The following is a 22,364-nucleotide window of genomic DNA, read 5'->3' as shown; positions in this document are numbered from 1 at the left end:
CCATGAAGCCAAAATATCATCTAATAAACTGCTGGTGGGTGGAATGACTACAAGCAAAACGTTTCTTCGCTTATCTTGTGCTTCACTGGATGTCTTTTTGCCGAGCCTCAGTGACTAATCACACTGTGCTTTATTCTTCACTTTCCCACTGAATGCGTCCATCATTCCTTTTACTATAATAATGATGTGGTGTCTCAGGTTTATTATCTATAGGAATGTGCTTTAAGATGAGTACAGGAGGCCGGGCGCGGTGGCTGAAGCCTGTAATCCCAGCACTTTGGGAGGCCAAGGTGGGAGGATCACCTGAGGTCGGGAGTTCAAGACCAGCCTGACCAACATGGAGAAACCCCATCTCTACTAAAAATGCAAAATTAGCCAGGCATGGTGGCGCATGCCTGTATTCCCAGCTACTCAGGAGGCCAAGGCAGGAGAATTGCTTAAACCTGGGAGGCGGAGGTTGCAGTGAGCCGAGATCACGCCATTGTACTCCAGCCTGGGCAACAAAAGCAAAACTCCATCTCAAAAAAAAAAAAAAAAAAAAAGATGAGTACAGGATTTTGGCTATGAGCACTAAGTAAATAGAAAGTGTAAAGTAGCAGAATATGTTTTAATAGACATCAAGAAGAAGTAACTATTTGAAAAGATAAACATACATAATCTATTATTTATCCAATTCCCAGACCAACTATAGCAGAAACTAAAAGTAATCACAAATTGGAGAAAAATCGTTTTTAGCATGAACCACATCTTTAATCCTCAAAAATAAAAGACATGAAGAAAGGAGTTTAAGGCAAAAAGGTTTAACTGACATGTAAATATGAACAGACAGACAACCGAGCCTTTCTCAGGAGTTTGGGTTCACATACTGGTTCTGCTACTAATTGTCTGCCTTACTGAGTAAAGGACTTCACTCTGGTTTTTCCAACTCTCACATGTTAATATTGGATTTGATATTTTTCACAAGATGGAGAATCAAGAACATTTTACAAAGTATGTGTTAAATTAATATAAAATTCATGTGACTTAATATAAAATCTGATCAGTGATATGTTTTAATCAACCATCTACTGAATAACAATAGTAACAGCCATCATTTATCAACTGCCTAATATATGTTAGAACGTGTTACATGAGGCCTTTTATATTCATTATTTTAATCCTCAGTTTAACCTCCAAGGGATTTTAAGCTTGACAAGAAAACAGGCTCAGAAAAGCTAAGAAATTTGCCCAAGCTCACAAAGCTAGTAGTAAAATGGCAAAACTATTATTCAAAACAATCTGGATCTAAAGCCCGTGCTCTTTCCACTAGCCCCTTAGAATTAATCTGGCATTAGCAGGACATGAGGCATTCACAGCAGTGAATTTTCCAGGTGACTATATTAACATTTTATGTAAATCTGTCTAAAAAAGATATAATGCACTTCGTTTTTTGCTTTAATTTACTAGCCAAACCGGAAGCCTTTCTTTGACAACTTGGGATCATAAATGTGGATATTCTGATGTGGATCAAGCATATGTAAACGTGTAGAGCTATTTGCTGTGATACTCAGCAACTCCGGCCTGTTGGGTTTCCATAGTTTTCTCCTTGCTAAGGCTGAGCTGCTGGCCGAAGGATGGATACTGTCTTTCCCAACCCTTGCCCTAGCCCTCTGCAGTCGGTTAGGAAATGAGACAATTCATGGAGTACAAATAAATCTAGGTCAATATGGTCCTGGGATAAGAACTTGAAGGTGGCTCCTACTAAATACATCATATAATCCAGTTCTGATATTTTCTTCTTTGCTTCCTTCTGGATAGTAGCGCTGTGATTTGTAGGGATGAGAGTCCCTGAAGACAGACCTCTAGATAAATGGAGCCTTACTAAACTAGAATAATACCATCTTCTTTCACAGTGTCACCTGATCACTTTATATTTCAACTTACTGAATCTCATCTTACTGTTCTTAAAATGAGATCATGGTCTCAAAATACATAACTTCTAAAACCTATCGTAGAGCAAACTTTTCAGGACATTTATATATCTGTATTTAGTTGTGTAATACCCGAAATATAACATGTATTAAACACTCTCAGGAAACTATAATTCAATAATGATGACAAACTCCGTCTTAAACTATAAACAAAAGGGTGGTGGTAAGGGCCAAACGCATCCAAAAATCTTTCCTTAACCTAAATACAATCTCTTCCAAACACTGTGTCTCTCTTCCCTATCCAAAACCAGTACAGGAAATGTGTAAATCCCACCTCTATACATCAAACATAACATTGAATGCATAGCACTTAGTTGTTTCCAAGAATGTTTCTTTCTCCCTGACCGGAAAACACGTAAGCTCCCTGTGGGAAGGACAGTTCCTATCTCATTTTTTGTACCCTATTCCCTGAGCCTTGTATAGCACCTTCCACGCAGCAAGTGCTTCTAAAGTCCGTTAAGTGTTCAATTCTCCTTCTACAACCACCACTACTCCCTCCCCAGTCAGTCTCTGGCAGGAGTGATAAAATACTTCCTTCTATGAGATTGCTAAAATACCTGTATTAAGCAGTAATATAAAAGACAGAATCTGTACTTTGAAAGGTCATAGTAAGGTTTCTAGGAAAAATTAATGTATATTTTTCATATTATCACTGATAAATGCAAGGTATCTGCATTCAATATACAGTGTTAACATATGAAAATAATACACTCTCACCTTAAAACAGATACCATGCATCATCAGTATTACTAATGTTGGTTCTTCTACAGTAAACTAAAATATTCTTTCCATACCTGGTAACTTTGGATTTTTTCCAGTTGACCTTTTTAATACCCAAATCCACATATGATTCAGTGAGTTCTATATTTAATTCTCCTTCTGAGTCACTTGGATGTATTCCTAGTTTTGCAGCAGATTCATAGAGAGAAATTTCATCTTTTAGTTCCGTTAATTCTTCCTACAACACAAAATTTTTAAAAATAATTTTCGTTATTTTCCTATATGAAGAAATCAGTCATTCTAGGTCTCAAAATTTGTTTTAACAATCAACAGAAGGCAAAAACACTTCTTCAAATATATTATTAATATACATTATACTTTATAAAGGCCAGCATATATCAGGTTTTCAAGTAAAGCCTAAATGAATAAATGAATGAGAAAACAAACATAAGGACTTCCTCTCACATCTCTGTCTCTTAGATTTTGTCCTCCATGGAAAGTGGCGTGTTCCTTGGGCTTAAATGCTGATGGTGGCACTTTCTGGCTTACTAGAGTACAGGACAAAGTACGGTGGTTTGCCAAGAACGGGTTGTACTTTAGCATGCCAGTGGTGAAAAGGTGGAGGTAATAATGGAACTCTTCTCCCGTATTTTCCTCCCCCTTCAGTGGAAAATGTAAACAGCACTGGAGGAGGATATGAGAGAATTGCGGCAAAATTCAACATTCCCCACCCCCATAGATGAACTGATCTCTGGGAAACACCCAAAGATGAAAGGACGTGCCACTTGAAGGAGGTGGCAGGCAGGCTGGCAGGAAGTGCAGGGCCTTGGCTCTGCAATTAGACAGACCTGAGTTTGACTTGCCAACTGTGTGAAGGAGATGGTGAACAACTCCCATGGGCTGGTTTGAAGATGGTCCAACCACCTCTATTATACAGAGAAACCCAGGATTCAAATAGGTGATGTAACTACCGCTTAATTCAGATACCCATAGAGTCTCTTCTAAGTGGCAACACTCACTTGCAAAGCCTTGTTCATGTTTTCACTCATAGCATGTGCCTTCTGTGCTTGCTGCAGCTGGAACTGTAGCTGAGCCACCTCTTGTACTGACCCTACAGAGGAAAGAACCATAGGATATACTGAAAAAATGTAAGGGGACAAAGTACTTATGATCTACAGAAGACTTGAATCCACTGAGACTACAGAAAGTAAAGTTCTGCTTTATTACTACTGTCTCTTTAGAATACACAGAGCCCGTGGGACCCAGAAGGCATAGGTCTGGGCCAGACATTTTCCAGATTTAGTATGGCATCCCATATGACCTTGGGCAGTTAAAGGCATGGGCTACATGACTTTTTACGAATCATGCAGCCACAATTACGAATCATGTAGCTACATGACTTTTTACAAATCGAATCAGCCACATTTACAGACCTTAACATTCCAGAAGTCCTTTAATAGAAGCATAACACTCCAACTCATGGAAAGTCAAAGAAAAAATTCTTTGGAACCCATTTCCACCCTGCAATAAGAAAACTATACCGTGCTGCCTTTAACTTCTTTGTAGATGCTTTTTCTATCCAGCATCCCCACCTCCACATGTAAATGAAGTGTATTAGGGTTATAATTCTGAAACTTTAGAAACCTAATATTTTAAATGTACTGGGCAAGGTGGTGGGGGGACTGTTCCCAATTTTAAAGGGACATTATTAGGTTTCAAAAGGAAATGACCATCTGGAAAATGATTAAGAGAAGCAATGATGGCATAAAGAACATAATATTTTCAAAGCATTTAACAGCCAGGAAAAAGGCTCACCAAGTAATGCCAAATGAAAACAAAGGCTATAAAACTAAACAGGGAGGGGCCCTTAATAAAGCATAATCCAAATTTTGCCCCTTATCAAGACATATATACACATACATTTAGGCAGTCTTTGACTTTAGTACTTTCAGCTTTTGAATAACCCACCCTTTCACATATTGTACCAACAGTCTAAATTACCTTTCATATGCCAAAGTGTGACTTGCATATATCAGTTAATGAATAACTGTTGACCTGTTTTCACAATGTGAGCTACTTACGAGCAAACAGGGAAGTTTTGTCTATACAGCAGTGTTTGTACAAACGTCATCATTTTATTGTTCTTTGCTCTAATATCATTTTATAAAAATTAATAAGAAACAAAACAACTGCTGAAACTAAAATGATAGGAAGCATATGTCTCAAACTTAATACTATAAAGACCATATTAGAAATCTGAAGCATGACAAAAATGTAACTCTCTGGCCTCAACTGACTAGGTAAGTCACTATTCCATTATGAGGGGAAAAATATGAAAGAAGTTATACAAAGGATAGAACTATATGATCAAATATTGGGCCGAGAAAAGCAAAATATAATGGGATTTTACAATCATTTTTAGTTTTCAGGGATAGAAATTACCTTATAATGTATTTTATTGTTCAATTTTTGCATGTTCGGCTTTAGTATGTTTTCAGAAATGCATTACATAAAGAAGCAGGACATTGTCTATGTGCGTACATTCATTTCATTTGAAGGAAATACATTAAACACTAACAATAATAATCTCAGTAGTAGAATTATGGTTATTTTTATTTGGTACTTTATACTGGTCTCCAGCTTCCAAATTATTTAATAAAAACAAACTAAACCTTTATATATATATTTTTTTATATATGTGTGTGTGTGTATATATTTCTTTTTTTTAAGAAATTTATTGCTGATTGTGTTTTCTGTCCCTTCTGGATTTTTACAATTCATGGATCCTACTACATTCTTTCTGCATATTGAACCAACCTTCTGGGGAGACAGTGGCCCTACCAGACACCTACCGGACTGCAACAAGTGGGCACACTGCTTTTGACTCTCCTCTAGACTTCTTGTCAACCTATTAATGATCTCAGTCTTTTCTAACTTGATTGCTTCTTGATTCCTTTCCAGTTGTTTCACATGATCTTTCAAACGACAGCAAATGTCTTCCTAAATAGAAAAAAAGTTCAGGAAGTCATTTTCATAAAGAGTTTTAATAAAGAGTAAACTAAAAATTATGATTCATAATTAGATTTGATGTCAAACACAAGATCATCACATGGGAGCATCACCTCTTTTACAAGGTAAAGTGCACAGAACTGGGAGTCAAGAGCTTGGGTGAAGCTTCAACTCTTCAGTCTGTTTCTTCTTTTGTAATTATGCTAATAAAGGCTGAATTAGTCTAAAGTCTCCTTCGACTCTATATTCACAAGACAATGAGTTATTCAAAAATTAGATTTTACTCAAGCCAAAGAAAATGTATTACATTCCTATACATATTTTATATTGTCAGTTTTAGTGTATGTATATATATTTAGGCAGACTACTTTGAATCATGCAATTTGTATCCCAAAACAGTAAGGATATAGATAAATGCATGAAAACTCACTGTATTCTAAGCAGCCAAAAGTTCATTCCATTAAGAGCAGCCAAAAATAATCTTTCCCTCCTCTGAAATTCTTTTAAACTTGATCTGTTTCTCTCTTATCTTTCTCCACCTTTTAGATGTCTTATTTCTCTTAATAGCCCCCTTGAAGGTGCTTCTGCAGTGCCTTAGACATATCAAGTGCTGTAAGAAACACTTGAAAAATAAATGACAAAGAAAAATAGGGTAAATGTGTATGTGCATGTGCATAACTATATGGGATTACATAAAATATAGAGTGTGTATGCAATACACTCAAGTTTCTTCCAAAAGAAAATATGTTTGGGTGTAATGAACCATGGAAGTCCCGAGTCCAGGTAGAACAAATACACTGTCAAAATCATCACCTCTCTTTCAAAAAAGGCTACACAGGCTGAATTCCAGGCAAATGGCCGAGCATGGGAGAGGCAGAGGAGTGAATTAAGTTAATTAATTGAAATTACCCGAGAAAACCTAAAGAAAATAAGAAATAAGAAGAATACTGAGAAAGGGCTTTGAAGTAGAGACAAGGCCTTAGGCTTTTGCTGCCTGATCTGTAGTATAACCTAAAGCCCAATAATACCTTAAGGATACTAACACAAGCTACATCCCATAAGAGCACTAACACAGAAGTACCTTGAAACAAAGAGACTCTGAAGTCTCCCATTTTAGCTTAAAAATCCATGTGAATTTTGTATTCTATTTCATAATGAAGCTGTGTTTGCTTTAAATTTTTTCTACTAAATTTTTGAGCAAAATGAAGCTTCTGGAAACTAGTCCATGTTTATTCAGCACTGCAAACCTCCTGGCACACTGCTGCTAATTCCAGGCCAGCTTGAGAAACCTGGTTCTAAAGCGCCAAAGTAACGTGGCAAACACAATGAATGAGCTCATATTAATGACAGCATGACAGTAATGACAGCAAGAAGGGGTGGGGAGACAGCTAATATTTATATTCTGGGGAAGTCACAATAGTGTTAACAAGGGATTGGGAACTAGCAAACAAAATTAAAGAAAAGTTAGGTATAAACAAATTGTAAAGAAAAGGCAGACTCTGCCAATAATTTGATTATATGTAACAATCAATTAAACTATCGTGTATCCTGTTGACGAGTTCAGGAAAACAGATCATACTCATAAAACTTTAAAGTTTTAATACCAAAAATCAAAAAAGATTGAGTAGTTCAATGTTTGCCATGATTAGCTTGAGTAGTTCAAGACTGATAGGGGCAGACATTTTTCAAGACTGAGACAAGTGCAATGATAAAGAGATGACAGCTGAACTCCAGCCTGGGCAACAGAGCGAGACTCCATCTCAAAAAAAAAAAAAAGAGAGAGAGACGATAGAGATGACAGCTGAATCTGTGGGAGGGAAAAGAACTGGACGGGGTTCTAGCACACAGGAAAATGAGGACTAGACCACACACAGAGAAGTCTGTGGGACTCTCTAAGCCAACAGAAAGTGTTCAAAGTGGAGCCTTTAAATATAACATTAAAGAAAAGGTAGAAGGTTATGACATAGAAACCAAAGTCCATGACTTCACCAAAAGCTGAAGATTTCAAGGAGACAGAAGGAAAAAAGTAATATACCAACAAGGAGATAATCAGAGATCTTAACATGACACTTCTATGAACCGAAGGAAGTAAAAGTCAGTTTGGTGGAAAGAGTCCAGGAGATGGGTTACTAGGAGAGAATTATGACATCGGAAGAACACTATGAGCTCCAAGAAGCCCATTTCTTTCACCTTTTCTGTCTTACTAAAAAAATTCAAGGGAAAATCAGCCAAAAAAAAAGAACTATTATAATATGTTGTGAGTGCATACAATCTTTTCTACCCAAAAAAGCTGGTGTCTTAAGAAAAACGCTAATAATTTTACAATCTATAAATTTCTCAAAATATACTAGTTACAGACATTTTGTTTTTAATTTTAGAGTCAGGGGATATATGTATAGGTGTGTTACATGGATATGTGGCATGATGCTGAGGTCTGGGCTTCTGTTAGGCGCTTTGGAACCCCCACTTTGCAAAGCAGCTATGCAATTATATGCAAAGCCTAACATCAGTGCCATGCTCTGTTAAAAAAATAATAATAAAACAAAGTAAAAATAGGCAAAGAACGTAACAGTGGGAAAAGACCTTAACACCTTCAATTTATGGGTTCAGGGGTCTGAAGCCCACCCAGCACAGAATCAAGAATTTGTTCTGACTTTACTGTAGAGTTCTTCTATTGAAGGGGGTGGGGCAGTGGACGACAGAGAATGCAGTGGGCACAAGGGTAGAAAACACTAGAAATTCCTTCCAATCCATCCCTAATGAAACTGTGTTTAAGTCAACAGAGAATGGAAACCCCCAACCCAATAAGGAAAAGCCACCAGGATCCACTCTTCTCTAGTCATCCAAGAAGGGCTACTGTCCAAGTCCAACTAACTTCAATGTTACCCTGTGTTGGCCAAAACTAACTTTAAAATAAAATAAATAAAATAAAAATTTATGAAGCTACATCTCAAATTCTATTTGTTTAAATATTCTATAAAGTAGACTTTTCAATAATTTGGTATAGCCTTCATTTTTTTTTTTTTTTTTTCTGGAAAAAAGAGTCTCATTTTTTTCTCTGGAAAAAGAGTCTCAATCTGTTACCCAGGCTAGAGTACAGTGGTGCAATCACGGCTCACTGCAGCCTCGACCTCCTGAGCTCAAGCAATCCTCCCACCTCAGCCTCCCAAGTAGCTGGGACTACAGGCGCATGCCACCATGCTCGGCTAATTTTTTTTTTTTTTTTGTAAAGACAAGGATTCACTATTTTGCCCAGGCTAGTCTTGAACTCATGGGCTCAAGTGATCCACCTGCCTCAACCTCCCAAAGTGCTGGGATGACAGGCATGAGCCACTGTAACTGGCCTTCATCTTTCCCTACTCCTATATATCTTCCACATTGATCAAATTCACAATTTTCTTATATAAAATAAATACATAATGAAATAGATATAATAAAAACGCATATAAATACACGTAAAAATAAAATAAAATGATAAACAATTATTGCCAGTAATGCACTCTTATATAGTTCTACCTAAAAGCATGGAAGAATTAGAGGCAGCTATATAGGTCAGAAATAACCCAAATCAGCATGAATTTTAAGTGTGGTGAAATTTTCCATACCCTCACATCTGATTTTTCTTCTCTCCTTCCCTTAGGTTAAATCAATTTTGAAATTACATTAAGAAAAATGCATTCTGAAATGTTATTCACTCAAGTGATTACCTAGAGTTATAGAGCACAAGCAAACTCACCACCTGACTCACATTTAGCTTTCAATATTTTATTCCCCCTTGAGTGAAAATAATAAAAATTCACTGTGCAATATGCTCAAGATTCAAATCTCATTAAGTCTAGATCAGATTGTCTTCTTATTTTATAAATTATACTGTCCTCAAAATTTACTCTCCTCCCAAGAATCATTTCTCAACAGACTGTATTGACAGGTGAATTACCTAATGCTGGGAGACTCAAGTAAGGCTTTCTACTGGTTAAGCTTCCAAGGTAACCTCCCAAGTTCTAGCCAGCCACTGGTAGACTCATTTGTTTTGGTCTGGATTTATTCTAGGACCATATAAACAACATACACAAATACCCTACAAATAAAGAACAAGTAATGTGAAAGTTGAGAAAGTACTAATAATATAACAAGTAGGGTTTCCAAAACTATACCTTTAGGATGTATTCTCAGATTCTCAGCTTCTTTTTTTTTTTCTTTTTTGGTGAGACGGAGTCTCGCTCTGTCACCCAGGGTGGAATGCAGTGGTGCGATCTCAGCTCACTGCAACCTCTGCCTCCTGGGTTCAAGCGATTCTCCTGCCTCAGCCTCCCGAGTAGCTGGGATTACAGGCACGCACCACTGTGCCCAGCTAATTTTTTTTTTTTTTTTTTTTTTGTATTTTCAGTAGAGATGGGGTTTCACCAAGTTGGCCAGGCTGGTCTTGAACTTCTGACCTCAGGTGATCTGCCTGCCTTGGCCTCCCAAAGTGCTGGGGTTACAAGCGTGAGCCACTGTGCCCGGCCAATATCACTGGCTTTTAAGTTTCACTCACGTCACACGCAATCTAACATTTACTACAAACATCCAAGACTTCTATATGATGAACCATAAAATATCAGTTACAAAACATAACCAGCTTTACTTGTTGATAACAGTTGCTCACTGAAATCATCCCAACCTGTTCTTTAAGTGCGGTGGCTGTGGCATCCAAATTCTTTCGTAAGGACAATATTTGCTCTTCGTACTTCTTTGTGAGGCCCATAACAATGCTCTCATGCTGTTCTCTAGCTCGTTGAAGTGATTCAGAATGATGAAGGTCCACCAGCTGCTGCTTCAAGCTTTCCAGAGCCATTTCAGTTGTTCTGGACTTCTTGATCATCTAGTAAATACACACACGATATCCATGTTTAAAATATACACAGAGTATTTTAGCTCTGTGCTGTCTATAAACTTTTACTTTTACTATAAACTAAAACTCAAGCATGTTTTAATGAGAGTAGAGAAGGGGTCTCCGCTCATCATGGCTCAAGCTCCTTAAAACATCCCTAGCTGGGACCCTCCAGGCCCATAGTTGTTGGAAACAATGTTCCCTGAGAAAATACATTTGGTAGATACCTGAGGGGAGTGAAAGAGGATTTTGCACAGCATGATGGATGTGGCTATCAGGCACGGAATCTGCTGATGCCATGATGGCCCCAGTGCTGTTTGCATTGCTCTATGACCAAAGTGTGGGGTAACCCAATTGTTAGGTCATAGAAAATTGACAACTGTTCCTTGAAAGACTGATGAAACTTGCCAATGGTCACTTACTAAAAACAAAGTTTTCAAAGCTATAACTGCACAGTTGATATTGTAGGCAAAATCATAGCCCTCCAAAATGTCCATGTCCTAATCCCCAAAACCTGTGAATAAGTTATATTACATGGCAAGGGAAAATTAAGATTGTACGTGGAATTAATATTGCTAATTAGATTGCCTTAAAATAAGGTGAGTAGCCAGGATTATCCAGGTGGGCCCAATGTACCACAGGGTCCATAAATGAGGAAAACTAAGGCAGAAAAATCAGAACCAGAGAGACTCAATCAGCCATTCATTGATGGCTTTGAAGATGGAAATGGGCCACAAGCTAAGGAACACAGGTGGCCTCTAGAAGTTGGAAATAGCAAGAAAATGGATTCTCCCCTAAAGCCTCCAGAAAGCAATGCAGCCTTGCTGACACCCTGATTTTAGCCTAGTGAGATCCATGTCAGACTTCTGACCTCCAGAATTGTGAGATAAATTTGTGTTGTTTTAAACCACTGAATTTGTGGTTATCTGTTACAGCAGCAATAGGAAACTAATACACTTGGTGATTCTGCTGCTTGCATAAAAAGTTTACAAAGTTATAACCTTTTGCTACATAAAAGCAACTTAACTTTTTAATCTAATAACTATTGGTTTTCAAAAAGTTAAAAATAATCTACATTACATACAAAAATTAAAATTTCAAGAGAATTGTTCTTCATTCTATTCCAGAGATTGCCTATTTATTCCAATACTGCTTTCATTGCTAAGAGATCCACCCAACGAATGACACAGATAATTTGTGCCAGGCAGGGTTCTAAGCACTAAGAACATAATGACCAACAGAAAAGGTCTAAGCTCTTACTACTTTCTAGTGGGAAAAGACAATAAATAACAAGTAAACAAATGAGATCATTTCAGATAGTTATAGAGTAATAGAATATGGCATGATGAAGGTGAGTTGGAGGATGGAGCTATGGGCTGCCTTACATATAAAGTGAATAGCAAGTTCTCTGAAAAGGTAACTGTTTTTAGCTAAGACCTGAAGGATGAGGAGAAGCCAGACATGAGAAAACACTGTTTAAACTCTTTCATTAAACCATCCTCAGACTTAGCTACAAGTCTCCCTCAAAACCAAGCTCATTATTTCATAGTCACTTTCATTTTTTTTTCCTCAGACAAAGTCTCGCTCTCGTCCCCCAGGCTGGAGTGCAATGGCGCGATCTCAGCTCACTGCAACCTCCGCCTCCTGGGTTCAAGCAATTCTGCCTCAGCCTCCTGAGTAGCTGGGATTACAGGCGTCTGCCACCACGCCCAGCTAATTTTTGTATTTTTAGTAGAGACGGGGTTTCACCATGTTGGCCAGGCTGGTCTCAAACTCCAGATCTCAAGTGATCCGACTGCCTCGGCTTCCCAAAGTGCTGGGATTACAGGCGTGAGCCACTGCGCCCGGCCATCACTTTCATTTTTAACCCTGCCCCCTGCCAAAAAATGACTCAACCACCACCAGGCTTAGCTACCAATGACTTATGACTATTTCCAAAAATCAAATGGCTATCTCATTAATCAAAGAATGTCAATGTGTCACCACTTTAAACTCAAGTTTAAAGAACAGTTCTCCAATGGAGAAACAGCAGGAAAAATAAAAATAAAAGCTTCTCGGGATACCAATTCTGAAGCAAACTATTGCAGTCAGGAAATTTAAGTTCTAATGCTTTGTCAATAACTTCAAAGTTCTTCTAAATTTAGTCCTACCCTACAAAAAGTTTTGTTAAATAACTAAACTTTTAACTTTTTTACCATACATAAGTTAAAATAGGTACCTGTTCTTCATTGACTTTTAATGCTTGTATTTGAGTCTCCAGTGCTTTTATTTGAGCTTCAAGCTGTATCTCTCTTTCTTTTCCATTCTGAAAGAGTTTCTGTGATTCTCGAAGGCTGAGAGTCAAACCATCCTTTTCATCTATGGTATTAAAAATGTTTATATAAATAATGTTCCTGTAGAGGGACCCCAATGTCATGATCCCTATCAGATATCACATCTGTATCATATATAAATGTTGTTGAATTAAATTTAATTCAGAAAAATGAACTTTAGTTGATTTAGAGAAAATTATTCAAATAAAGAATTTACTTACTTACTTACTTATTTATTTATTTTGAGACAGGGTCTCGCTCCATCGCCCAGGCTGGAGTACAGTGGCACAATCTTGGCTCACTACAACCTCAGCCTCCCGAGTAGCTGGGATTACAGGCACCTGCCACCACTCCCAGATAATTTTTGTATTTTTAGTAGAGATGGGGTTTCACTATATTGGCCAGGCTGGTCTCGAACTCCTAACCTCAAGTGATCCATCCACCTTGGCCTCCCAAAGTGCTGGGATTACAGGTGTGAGCCAACTCACCCAGCCCCAAATAAATAAATTATTTAAAATTAAAAATAAAAAAAAAAACCTGACACCAAAAAAATTTTTTTAGAGAAGCAGAACCACTTCCTTTAAAATTATTATTGCATCGTTTTTGGGGACAAACCCCTGCTAATCAAAGAAGTTATCTGAGGACTAATTATCCTACACATACTTGGAATGAACTCTTTTTTTTTGAAACGGAGTCTCACTCTGTAGCCAAGCTGGAGGGCAGAGGTGCAATCTCGGCTCACTACAAGCTCTGCCTCCTGGGTTCACGCCATTCTCCCGCCTCAGCCTCCCGAGTAGCTGGGACTACTGGTGCCACCACCACACCCAGCTAATTTTTTGTATTTTTAGTAGAGACGGGGTTTCACCGTGTTAGCTAGGATGATCTCGATCTCCTGACCTCGTGATTCCGCCCTCCTTGACCTCCCAAAGTGCTGGGATTACAGGTGTGAGCCACCGTGCCCGACCCACTTGGAATGAACTCTAAAATTCACCTAATGTTAAATTCTTCCCACATACTTTGCTATAACAGCTCACAAGTTCTTCTCTCAAAATAAATGTCATGAGCATTACAGAAAGAGACATTTTTACCATCAATTAAATTTGAAATGAGCTACAGTTCAATCACAAAATTATTCTGCAAATGAAAGTTCAATGTGGACCAAAACTAGAGAAAGCACAAGGAGTAAGCAATTATAATTTGAATCTGTATTTACTCTATGTGTTTATCCTGGACATGGCACTTCACAATCACTAACTCTTATTTGGATTAAAACGTTTATGCTAATTTGTAGCCTCAGAAAACTTTGCAGTGCAAACTAAACACAAATCACTCTGAAAGTTGGAATACTTCATCCAGAGTAATGACATAAGGAATCAGACATAAGAAATCAACAACTTTTTAGGACAGAATGCCATCAGTACAGTTAAATAATGTTCAATGATTCTAAAAGCCTAAGTGAGAAAAGGGAAAATATGAGGACTCCAAAATAGAGTGTCTTTTTTTTTTTTTTTTTTTTTTTTTTTTTGAGATGGAGTCTCACTCTGTCACCAGCCTGAAGTGCAGTGGCACTTTCTCTGCTCACTGCAACCTCCGCCTGCAGGTTCAGGTGATTCTCCTTTTCCTGCCTCAGCCTCCCAAGTAGATGGGATTACAGGTGCCTGCCACTATGCCTGGCTAATTTTTGTATTTTTAGTAGAGACAGGGTTTCACCATGTTGGCCAGGCTGGTTTTGAACTCCTGATCTCAAGTGATCTGCCCACCTCAGCCTCCCAAAGTGCTGGGATTACGGGTGTAGCCACCAGGCCTGGTCTCCAGAACAGCGTGTTCCAAAGAGAAGTAATCCAAGGCCAACACTCAGAAATCCTGGGTTTTGTTTTGCTATGCCTCACTCACTATGAGCCCTCTGACCAAGTGTTTTTACTCTCTAAGCTTCGTATTTAATCTGAGGTTATTGGAAACAAGATATCTAGCTCAGTGTACCTCATAAATGACAGCATCCAGCATCTTACCTTTTATTATTACAAGCTGGTGATTCAGATATCGAATTTGACGTTCACTTTCATTTAACTTTTCAAGTAAGTTCTCCAGTTGTCTCTCTTTTGCTTTGTTAAGAACCTGAAGTTGAATAATCTGCATATTTTCTGCAGAGTCTGGGAATTAAAGACAATTTATTAGATAAAAACATACCAAAATATAAATTTATAGTCACTTAAAGCAGTGTTTTTCAAACTGTGACTACAACTTTTCAGAGCATCATGAAATCAATTCAGTGAATTGTGACTAGGATTAAAATAGAGAATATATCAGAGTGCACCATGTAGTAAGAATCAGTCTTATTCTGTGAAACTTGTTTCATTTATATATGCCTGTTCATACAGATACATGTTGTAGACCGTATCACAATGTAAAAAAAAAATAGTTCTTACAGTGGGTCACTGCTAGAAAAGTTTGAAAGTCACTGGTTTAAGTTATAACCCTGAATCACTACCTACCATTTCAGCCAGTTAAAAATCAGTATATAACAATTGCAATGAAATAAATATGCTGTCAGAAAATTAAAAACAAAACAAGTACATCAGCTTCTATAAAATCATTTTTAAAGAAAATTTCTAGACAGCCTCAAAATATTTTATTTTAGGCAGGAGTGGGGAAAATATTATATTTATATTGATGCTGGCACATAACTGAATTAATTAGCTAGTGAATAGATTAATCAAGAATTTTGGGGAGGGAGCAGGGGAGAAGGGTTGAAAAACTATCCATTGGGTACTATGTTCACTATTTGGGTGATGGGTTCACTAGAAGCCAAACCCCAGCATTATTTAATATACCCATATAACAAACCTGCAACTGTACTCCTCGAATACATAATTTAAAAAAAAAAAGAATTTGAAGTCTTCTTTTAAAAACAATTAGTCATTTGGGGACCACTTTAAAAAGAGAGAAAAAAATGGAAAAAAGGATTGGTAGGTATGCGTCAACTACATAATGATAAATATTCTTCACTTACTACTAGAACAATGTTTCTGTTAGCTTACAATCAGAAATAAATGCATTTACTGAGTTTTAACCACTTGCTAACTAAATAATTCTGTCCTCTTTTTAAAAAGAGACCTGGTTAAATAAAGAAAATTAAAGACTGAAAAGTTTATACAAGTCAAACTCCTCACAGGTTTTATAGTAGAGCTAGCTCCATCTCCAAATTTTTTAAACTACTGTTGCTAAGAAACTATAATCACTAAATTGGCACTACCATTAAGTTATTTAATTAACTTCCAAATGTCAAATTTAGACAAATGTGTAACTGACTCAACTTGAAGAAGTGCAGACTGTTAAGAAAGGTAAGGAAAGGTTTTTATATGCAGAAAGACCAGGAGATACAAATATAACTTTTCAAGGGAACTGAAAGAGTAAACACTAAGGAGATGTCAGGCCACTGCTGTGAGGTTCATTTACTCAACCTAAAACCAGTTATGTCATATACACTGTCCACTTCCTCATTCCAGAAGAAACTTAAGAACAAAGAGAGGCCATCCTCATATTTGCTGTTGACTCCTTCAGGGGAAAATGAATTCTGGGCCTCCTCCTGTAACTACCCTGCTGTCCCGGTGTACGATGGAAGCAACAATATGAAGTCACAACCCAAAAGTCCAGTTTTCTCTTTGGTATAGCCCAGGTAAGCCAGAATATCCAGTATGACTTTTCCGCTACTAATTAAAGGGAAACAAAAAGTAAAACAAAAAAACTTGCTGCCACACTCTAGAATTACACTGGCTCTTCAATATGCACAATAATTAGAAGCTATTTAGTATGCCAGACAGCATGACAAGAGTAATTCAGTACAATCACTACACGGGTTTATATTTTGGGATTTTTGTTTTTTGATACTAGCATTTCATCTCAGAATTCTCTAGTAGCTATAAGCACTTTTTTCATTCTATTTATATACATACGATACAAAAAAAACTGGCAAATGCCACATGACTGAACCTGATATCTAAGTAATTCTGAATATAAAGTAATTTATATCAGAGTTGACTAAAAACTGTAAAATCAAAAGAAAAAAAGTTGATGATAGTGCTGATGTATTAAATTACACTTCTATATAGTCAAAAATCTGAGATTGAAAACTATGTTTCATTTTCCAAATTAGGCTTCATTCAAAAAAATACATAAAGTTCATAAAATGTCTTTTAAAATTTTTTTAAATTTCAAATAAGTCCAGGTATCCTGTATGATAGGCGAGGATGCTTACCACTATATAAATGAGGAGAAAAGGCTTAACAAACTAGAATGACTAAAATATAAAGTTGGGAAAATGTCTTTTAACTTTTCATTATGGAAAATTTCAAATATGTAAGAAAGCAAAGAGAATAATATGATGAATCTCCACAAACCCATTTCCCAGATTCAACAATTATGAACTCATGGCCAATTTGGCCGCATCTATATTCCCACCCAACATTACCCCTCAAAAGCCTATTATGTTAAAGTAAATCCTAGACTTCATGTCAGTTTATTCATAAATACTCTAGTATCTATCTCTAAAAATAAGGGCTCTTTGAAATATCAAGCACAATTCTATTGTCATACTTAAAAAATAATAATTCTTGAATGTGCTCAAATATTCACTGTGTATTCAAATTTCTCCAATTATGTGGTATTAAAAAATAAATATCAACTTGATACCTACTCTCATTAGCTCCTAAAAATTGTTGTTGCAGGCCTTCGAATGTGTCACTTCCTGTTATCTCCTGGGCTGGTGAGCCATTATTCTGGGCAGAAGACTGATAAGGTTTGTATGTCACTTTATTATACGGTTCCAAACCTTGACAACTGGGACCCTATGATAACAAATGAAACCGACAATTAAGATTTGGCCTTTTCTTCCAAAATTATCTGAATTAGCCACCTAAATTAATTTTATGTTACAGAACTTACTTTTGGTACAGTTCAAAGTTGTTTATACACACACACACACACACACACACATATCTGCTCAAAAGTAGCACTTATTGTTATTTAACACTATTAACTGAAAGTCTGCAATACATAATTTATAGACACCTAAATTCTACTTTTGAGCACACAATGAAGGCAATTTTATAAATAAAACCCAAGAATTCCAATAAGACTATATACAAATATGTTATTAGAAATGATTTAGATTATGCCAGCATCTTGGGAACATAAAAATGCACATAATAACATGAACATGGACTACGGTGCCTCATAGCTAATAAATAGTCAGTAACTCTTATGGGATGAATAACAACATTCTACGGAGATAGAATTAAGAGAAAATAACCACTTAACAGCCCTAAAAAATCCATCCTGTCACTGCGTGACAAAGACTAGCTGTTGAGGTATTTGCTGTCATCAAGAAATTCTAAGAAGCAACTAACTATATCCTGAGGTCTTACTTCATTAAACTCCCCCCCAGGAAAAACAAGGTTTTTTGGTTTTTCCTTCACATTCATCCTGTCTACTGTTATATCACCATACAAAACAGATATCAGCTTTGACACGTTTAACCTAAAATTTGTTGTGGGTGGTGAGCAAGAAAACTGAGGAAATTAAATGTTGTCACCTACACAGAATTAGTGCTTTAAAAACTACAATAAGAGACCTGAACATAGCTTCTCACTGAAGCACAGTGCAATGGTAGAAGCAGCAGTAAATGAGCATAGTTACTCTTTGGCAGACTTAACTTTTAATGTTTAATCAACTGTGTCCAAAGAGCCTCTATTTTAAACTTCTGACTTAAGATCATGATTGTATTAGACTGTAAACAGAAAATACCATGACTAATTCACCATGAACCTGAATAAGTGCCCTCTCAGAACTTCATGTGGTTAAATCATCTTACCATTGTACTCACATACATTTCCTGAACACACACAAACATCACGCAAATGCGTGTGCACACACACAAGTTCTTGAAAGTCAAATTTTTACAATACCTGAAAATGGTTCCACTGAGGATCTGAAATTTTAATTACATTGGTTGGTTGGTTATTAAATTCCTGCTTCTGACCATTGGTATATGGCCTAAAGTTTTCAGGAAGGTGATATAAATCAGTGTGTTCACATTTACTTGGCGGACTATAACCACTTCCACCTTCATCTCCGCCTTCTTCAGGATGGTACACAGGATGTCGGTCTTCAGTTTTACTTCTATTTTCTTCCCAGACATTGCCACATTTTTCTCCAGCATATAAACTCTGAATTTCATTATAGTCCTATTAGATAACAAGAGTAAAACGAAAGCACAAAGATCCATTCCCACCCTCATCAAAGTCATCATCACACCAGATACTTACATTTACACTTTGAGATTTGGGCAGCATTTGCTCATTCCAGCTCATCTCCAATTGCTCAGGATGATGTGGTCTTGAGAAAAAGGAATACTTTCGATTTAAAGCCTATCATTTATTTGTACATAGATAACACAAAGAACCCCAAGGTTTTAACATTTTTCCCTCCAACCTTCACCCAAAATTTTAAGAATCAATTTATAATTTTATAATCATGTAAATTATTAATCTTCATCAAAAGAGAAAGACTTATAGAATTGCAATATACAAGTGAAAGTGACTTCAGGTGCTTACTGTCCGTCTGTGCCATCCTCGCTGCAGTCCGAATACTGGAGCTCCGGAGAGGAGAGGTCGTCATCCAGCATGTCATGGGGAAGGTCTGTGAGTAACTGCTGCAACTGAGTCAAAAGGTCTGCATCAATATTGTACCAACCTAAACACAAGACACCAAGCCAAAGCTGCCTTGGAATGAGTGGTTTTTTACTGTAGAGGTCAAAGAAGTTCGTAATTCCCTCCTTTCATTAACTTCTTAAGTTCCACACAAATTGTATTCATCATTTCACTTGGGGAAAGGGGAATGCATAATTTTAGGATTTATATCAGAAGGCTTTTTTTTTTTTTTTTACGAAGGTCTCAGATTTAAATACACATAGAGCAGAATTTAAAATTTTTTTTATGGAAACACAGCAAGTCACAATAATGGTACAATCAATGTATTATGTTATCACAGAGCAGGCAGACTAAGTCTCAGAATCCCATTTTACCAGTAATCAGACCTTGGGGAATTGACAATTAGACATCCCACAGGGAATGTGAGTAGCCAGATGCACTCTGGCCAGGTGATGAGAACAGCAGCAGCAGCAGGTGGCCTAGAAGCCCTTAAATGCTCTGATAATGTAGCAACCCGTGGGAGTCACTAATTAGTAGAGAGCCATCTAATTCCAAAGATGAAAAGATACACAATACTCTGCTCTCATACAACATCTGAGTAAAAGAAGAGTTGGAAGACTGTTTTCTATAGATAGCACATGCAAAAGCATAACACTGAATCTGACATTAAATATTTGATTTCTCTCTATTTTTTCTAGAAAAAAATCAGTTTTAGCATTCTGCTTATTATATAAACTAGATAGACAAAATTAATTCAAATTTCAAACATGATAAAAAGATGAATAAATCAGCTAGTCTATTAGACATAATTCAATAACTTTTAGGATTTCAATAACTATCTATTCTTTCTTCAAAACCCAATATAATAATATTACCCTAAAAATCCCAATATATGTCTTAAATTATGTAACAATTAGAAGATCAAATATTATGTTACTAAATACTTTTTAGGGAAACTGTTTCTAATTACTTCTCTTTAAGAATCTATGCACCAGTTTAATTAACAACTTGATTACATCCCTCCAAAGTACATAAATCAAACCCATAATATTATGCAAGTGGATTTTAAAGACTTTAAATACTTTGTAAAACCTTTCAGGAAAAAAAAAAATGAGATGCTCCCTGGTCTATAGCATGTTTTTTTTTTTCCACTTTACCTGTCATTAGTACAAAAGAAATGGAATGTGTCCATAAAACATCTGAGTATTAAGAATTACCAAAAAAAAAAAAAGTTTCTTAAACAAAATATGTATAGTAAAAGTTAAATAAATATATTTTATGGAAGGTCTGAAAGGAATGCCCCAAATTCTTAACTGAGCTTTGGTGAAATAAAATTTGGGAATGGGAATAGAGTATGTTGGAGGTGGGTGGGAATACTTCCTCACTCTATATTTATTTCTCATATTCACTGGATGGTTTTTTTTTTTTTTTTAAGGTTTTCTCAATCCGTTTGTCTTCTAAGGATGCAACAAGAGAAAGATATTTTCTTCAAGGAAAAGTTATCTTCATCTTTAAAACTGTTTAACGCTAACATTAACATGCAAGACCCTCATTTATTGCTCATCTCCACATGCAAGGTACTCGAAAAATCATTTTGAGAATTAGCCATATCAGAGTTGACTGAGAGATATTAAAAAACAAGAAATACAAAAGACACAACATGAAAAACAAAACAGAACACATCAACATATTTGTATACAACATGCCTCAAATGAAAGGTAGCAAAGCAATTCTACAAAGACACAAATGTACTAGAGAAAATAATCACATCTATGAGGTCTTTTAAAAGTAGTACCACTTGTTGTCTATAATTATGCATCACTGCTTTAAGGAAAAAGACTACCCCTACATGTTGGCCAGGCGCGGTGGCTCACGCCTGTAATCCCAGCACTTTGGGAGGCCGAGGCGGGCGGATCACAAGGTCAGGAGATCGAGATCATCCTGGCTAACACGGTGAAACCCCGTCTCTACCAAAAATACAAAAAATTAGCCGGGCGAGGTGGCAGGCGCCTGTAGTCCCAGCTACTCGGGAGGCTGAGGCAGGAGAATGGCGTGAACCCCGGGGGGCGGAGCCTGCAGTGAGCCGAGATCGCACCACTGCACTCCAGCCTGGGTGAAAGAGCGAGACTCCGTCTCAAAAAAAAAAAAAAAAAAACAAACAAACAAACAAAAAGACTACCCCCACATGTTACACGAGGAAAAATAAAACAAATCTTTTATATTTACATTAAGTAAAGACTCCTGAACAGAAAGAATATTTTCTTCTAAACCTTCAGTGAGGTTCAAGTACATAGCCTTAAAATTCAGGGGTGCCTTGACAGGGACATCTGAAGAGTACATTTTCTTCCCCGCACAAAAACAAAAAACTACGTAATAATTCAGCAGTTATTGTAGCTTTGTGACACCACAAAATTGGCATCCACAGAGAAAAATTAATTTGAGTATAAGCAATCAGCTAATCAAAATGCTTCTGGATCCATACATAAACATCAACTAGCAAAATCATCCCTATAGTATTTAGAGTCTTGCAAGATATTTTACATATATGCTAACATTTTAAAATTTATCTTCAAAAAATTTATCCATCAAGTTCTTTGGCATAGCTGGGTCATATTCCCTGGCTTTCTATAAGTTTCAGGGCAGAGAAAAGCTAAATGAAGTCCTCCTAAATAAGGCCATTCAGGAACAAAATCCCACCTCCAGTGTTTCCATTTCCCAGGATCAAAATGTGCCCTCCTCATATACATTGTCAAATTGCCCTTTGATCACTGAACCC

General features: G+C 36.8%; 1 protein-coding gene across 2 annotated transcripts in view; it reads right to left on the bottom strand.

Annotated features, from left to right (window-relative positions):
- The window catches only part of CEP152 (centrosomal protein 152), a 48,234-nt gene that overhangs the window by 15,562 nt on the left and 10,308 nt on the right, over positions 1 to 22,364 (bottom strand). For both annotated transcript variants that reach the window (XM_063640707.1, XM_063640708.1), the window contains exons 3-12: positions 19,493 to 19,596; positions 19,205 to 19,274; positions 18,845 to 19,123; positions 17,575 to 17,725; positions 14,891 to 15,031; positions 12,788 to 12,927; positions 10,360 to 10,560; positions 5,543 to 5,690; positions 3,710 to 3,801; positions 2,765 to 2,928 (exon numbers count right to left, since the gene is read on the bottom strand). In XM_063640707.1, the coding sequence (XP_063496777.1) occupies positions 2,765 to 2,928; positions 3,710 to 3,801; positions 5,543 to 5,690; positions 10,360 to 10,560; positions 12,788 to 12,927; positions 14,891 to 15,031; positions 17,575 to 17,725; positions 18,845 to 19,123; positions 19,205 to 19,274; positions 19,493 to 19,596 (1,490 nt within the window). The remainder of the gene's footprint in view (positions 1 to 2,764; positions 2,929 to 3,709; positions 3,802 to 5,542; positions 5,691 to 10,359; positions 10,561 to 12,787; positions 12,928 to 14,890; positions 15,032 to 17,574; positions 17,726 to 18,844; positions 19,124 to 19,204; positions 19,275 to 19,492; positions 19,597 to 22,364) is intronic.

This window comes from Symphalangus syndactylus, chromosome 5 (assembly GCF_028878055.3).
Source record: "Symphalangus syndactylus isolate Jambi chromosome 5, NHGRI_mSymSyn1-v2.1_pri, whole genome shotgun sequence".
NCBI classification, from domain to species: Eukaryota; Metazoa; Chordata; class Mammalia; order Primates; family Hylobatidae; genus Symphalangus; species Symphalangus syndactylus.
This window is presented reverse-complemented; position numbering and strand designations above follow the sequence as displayed.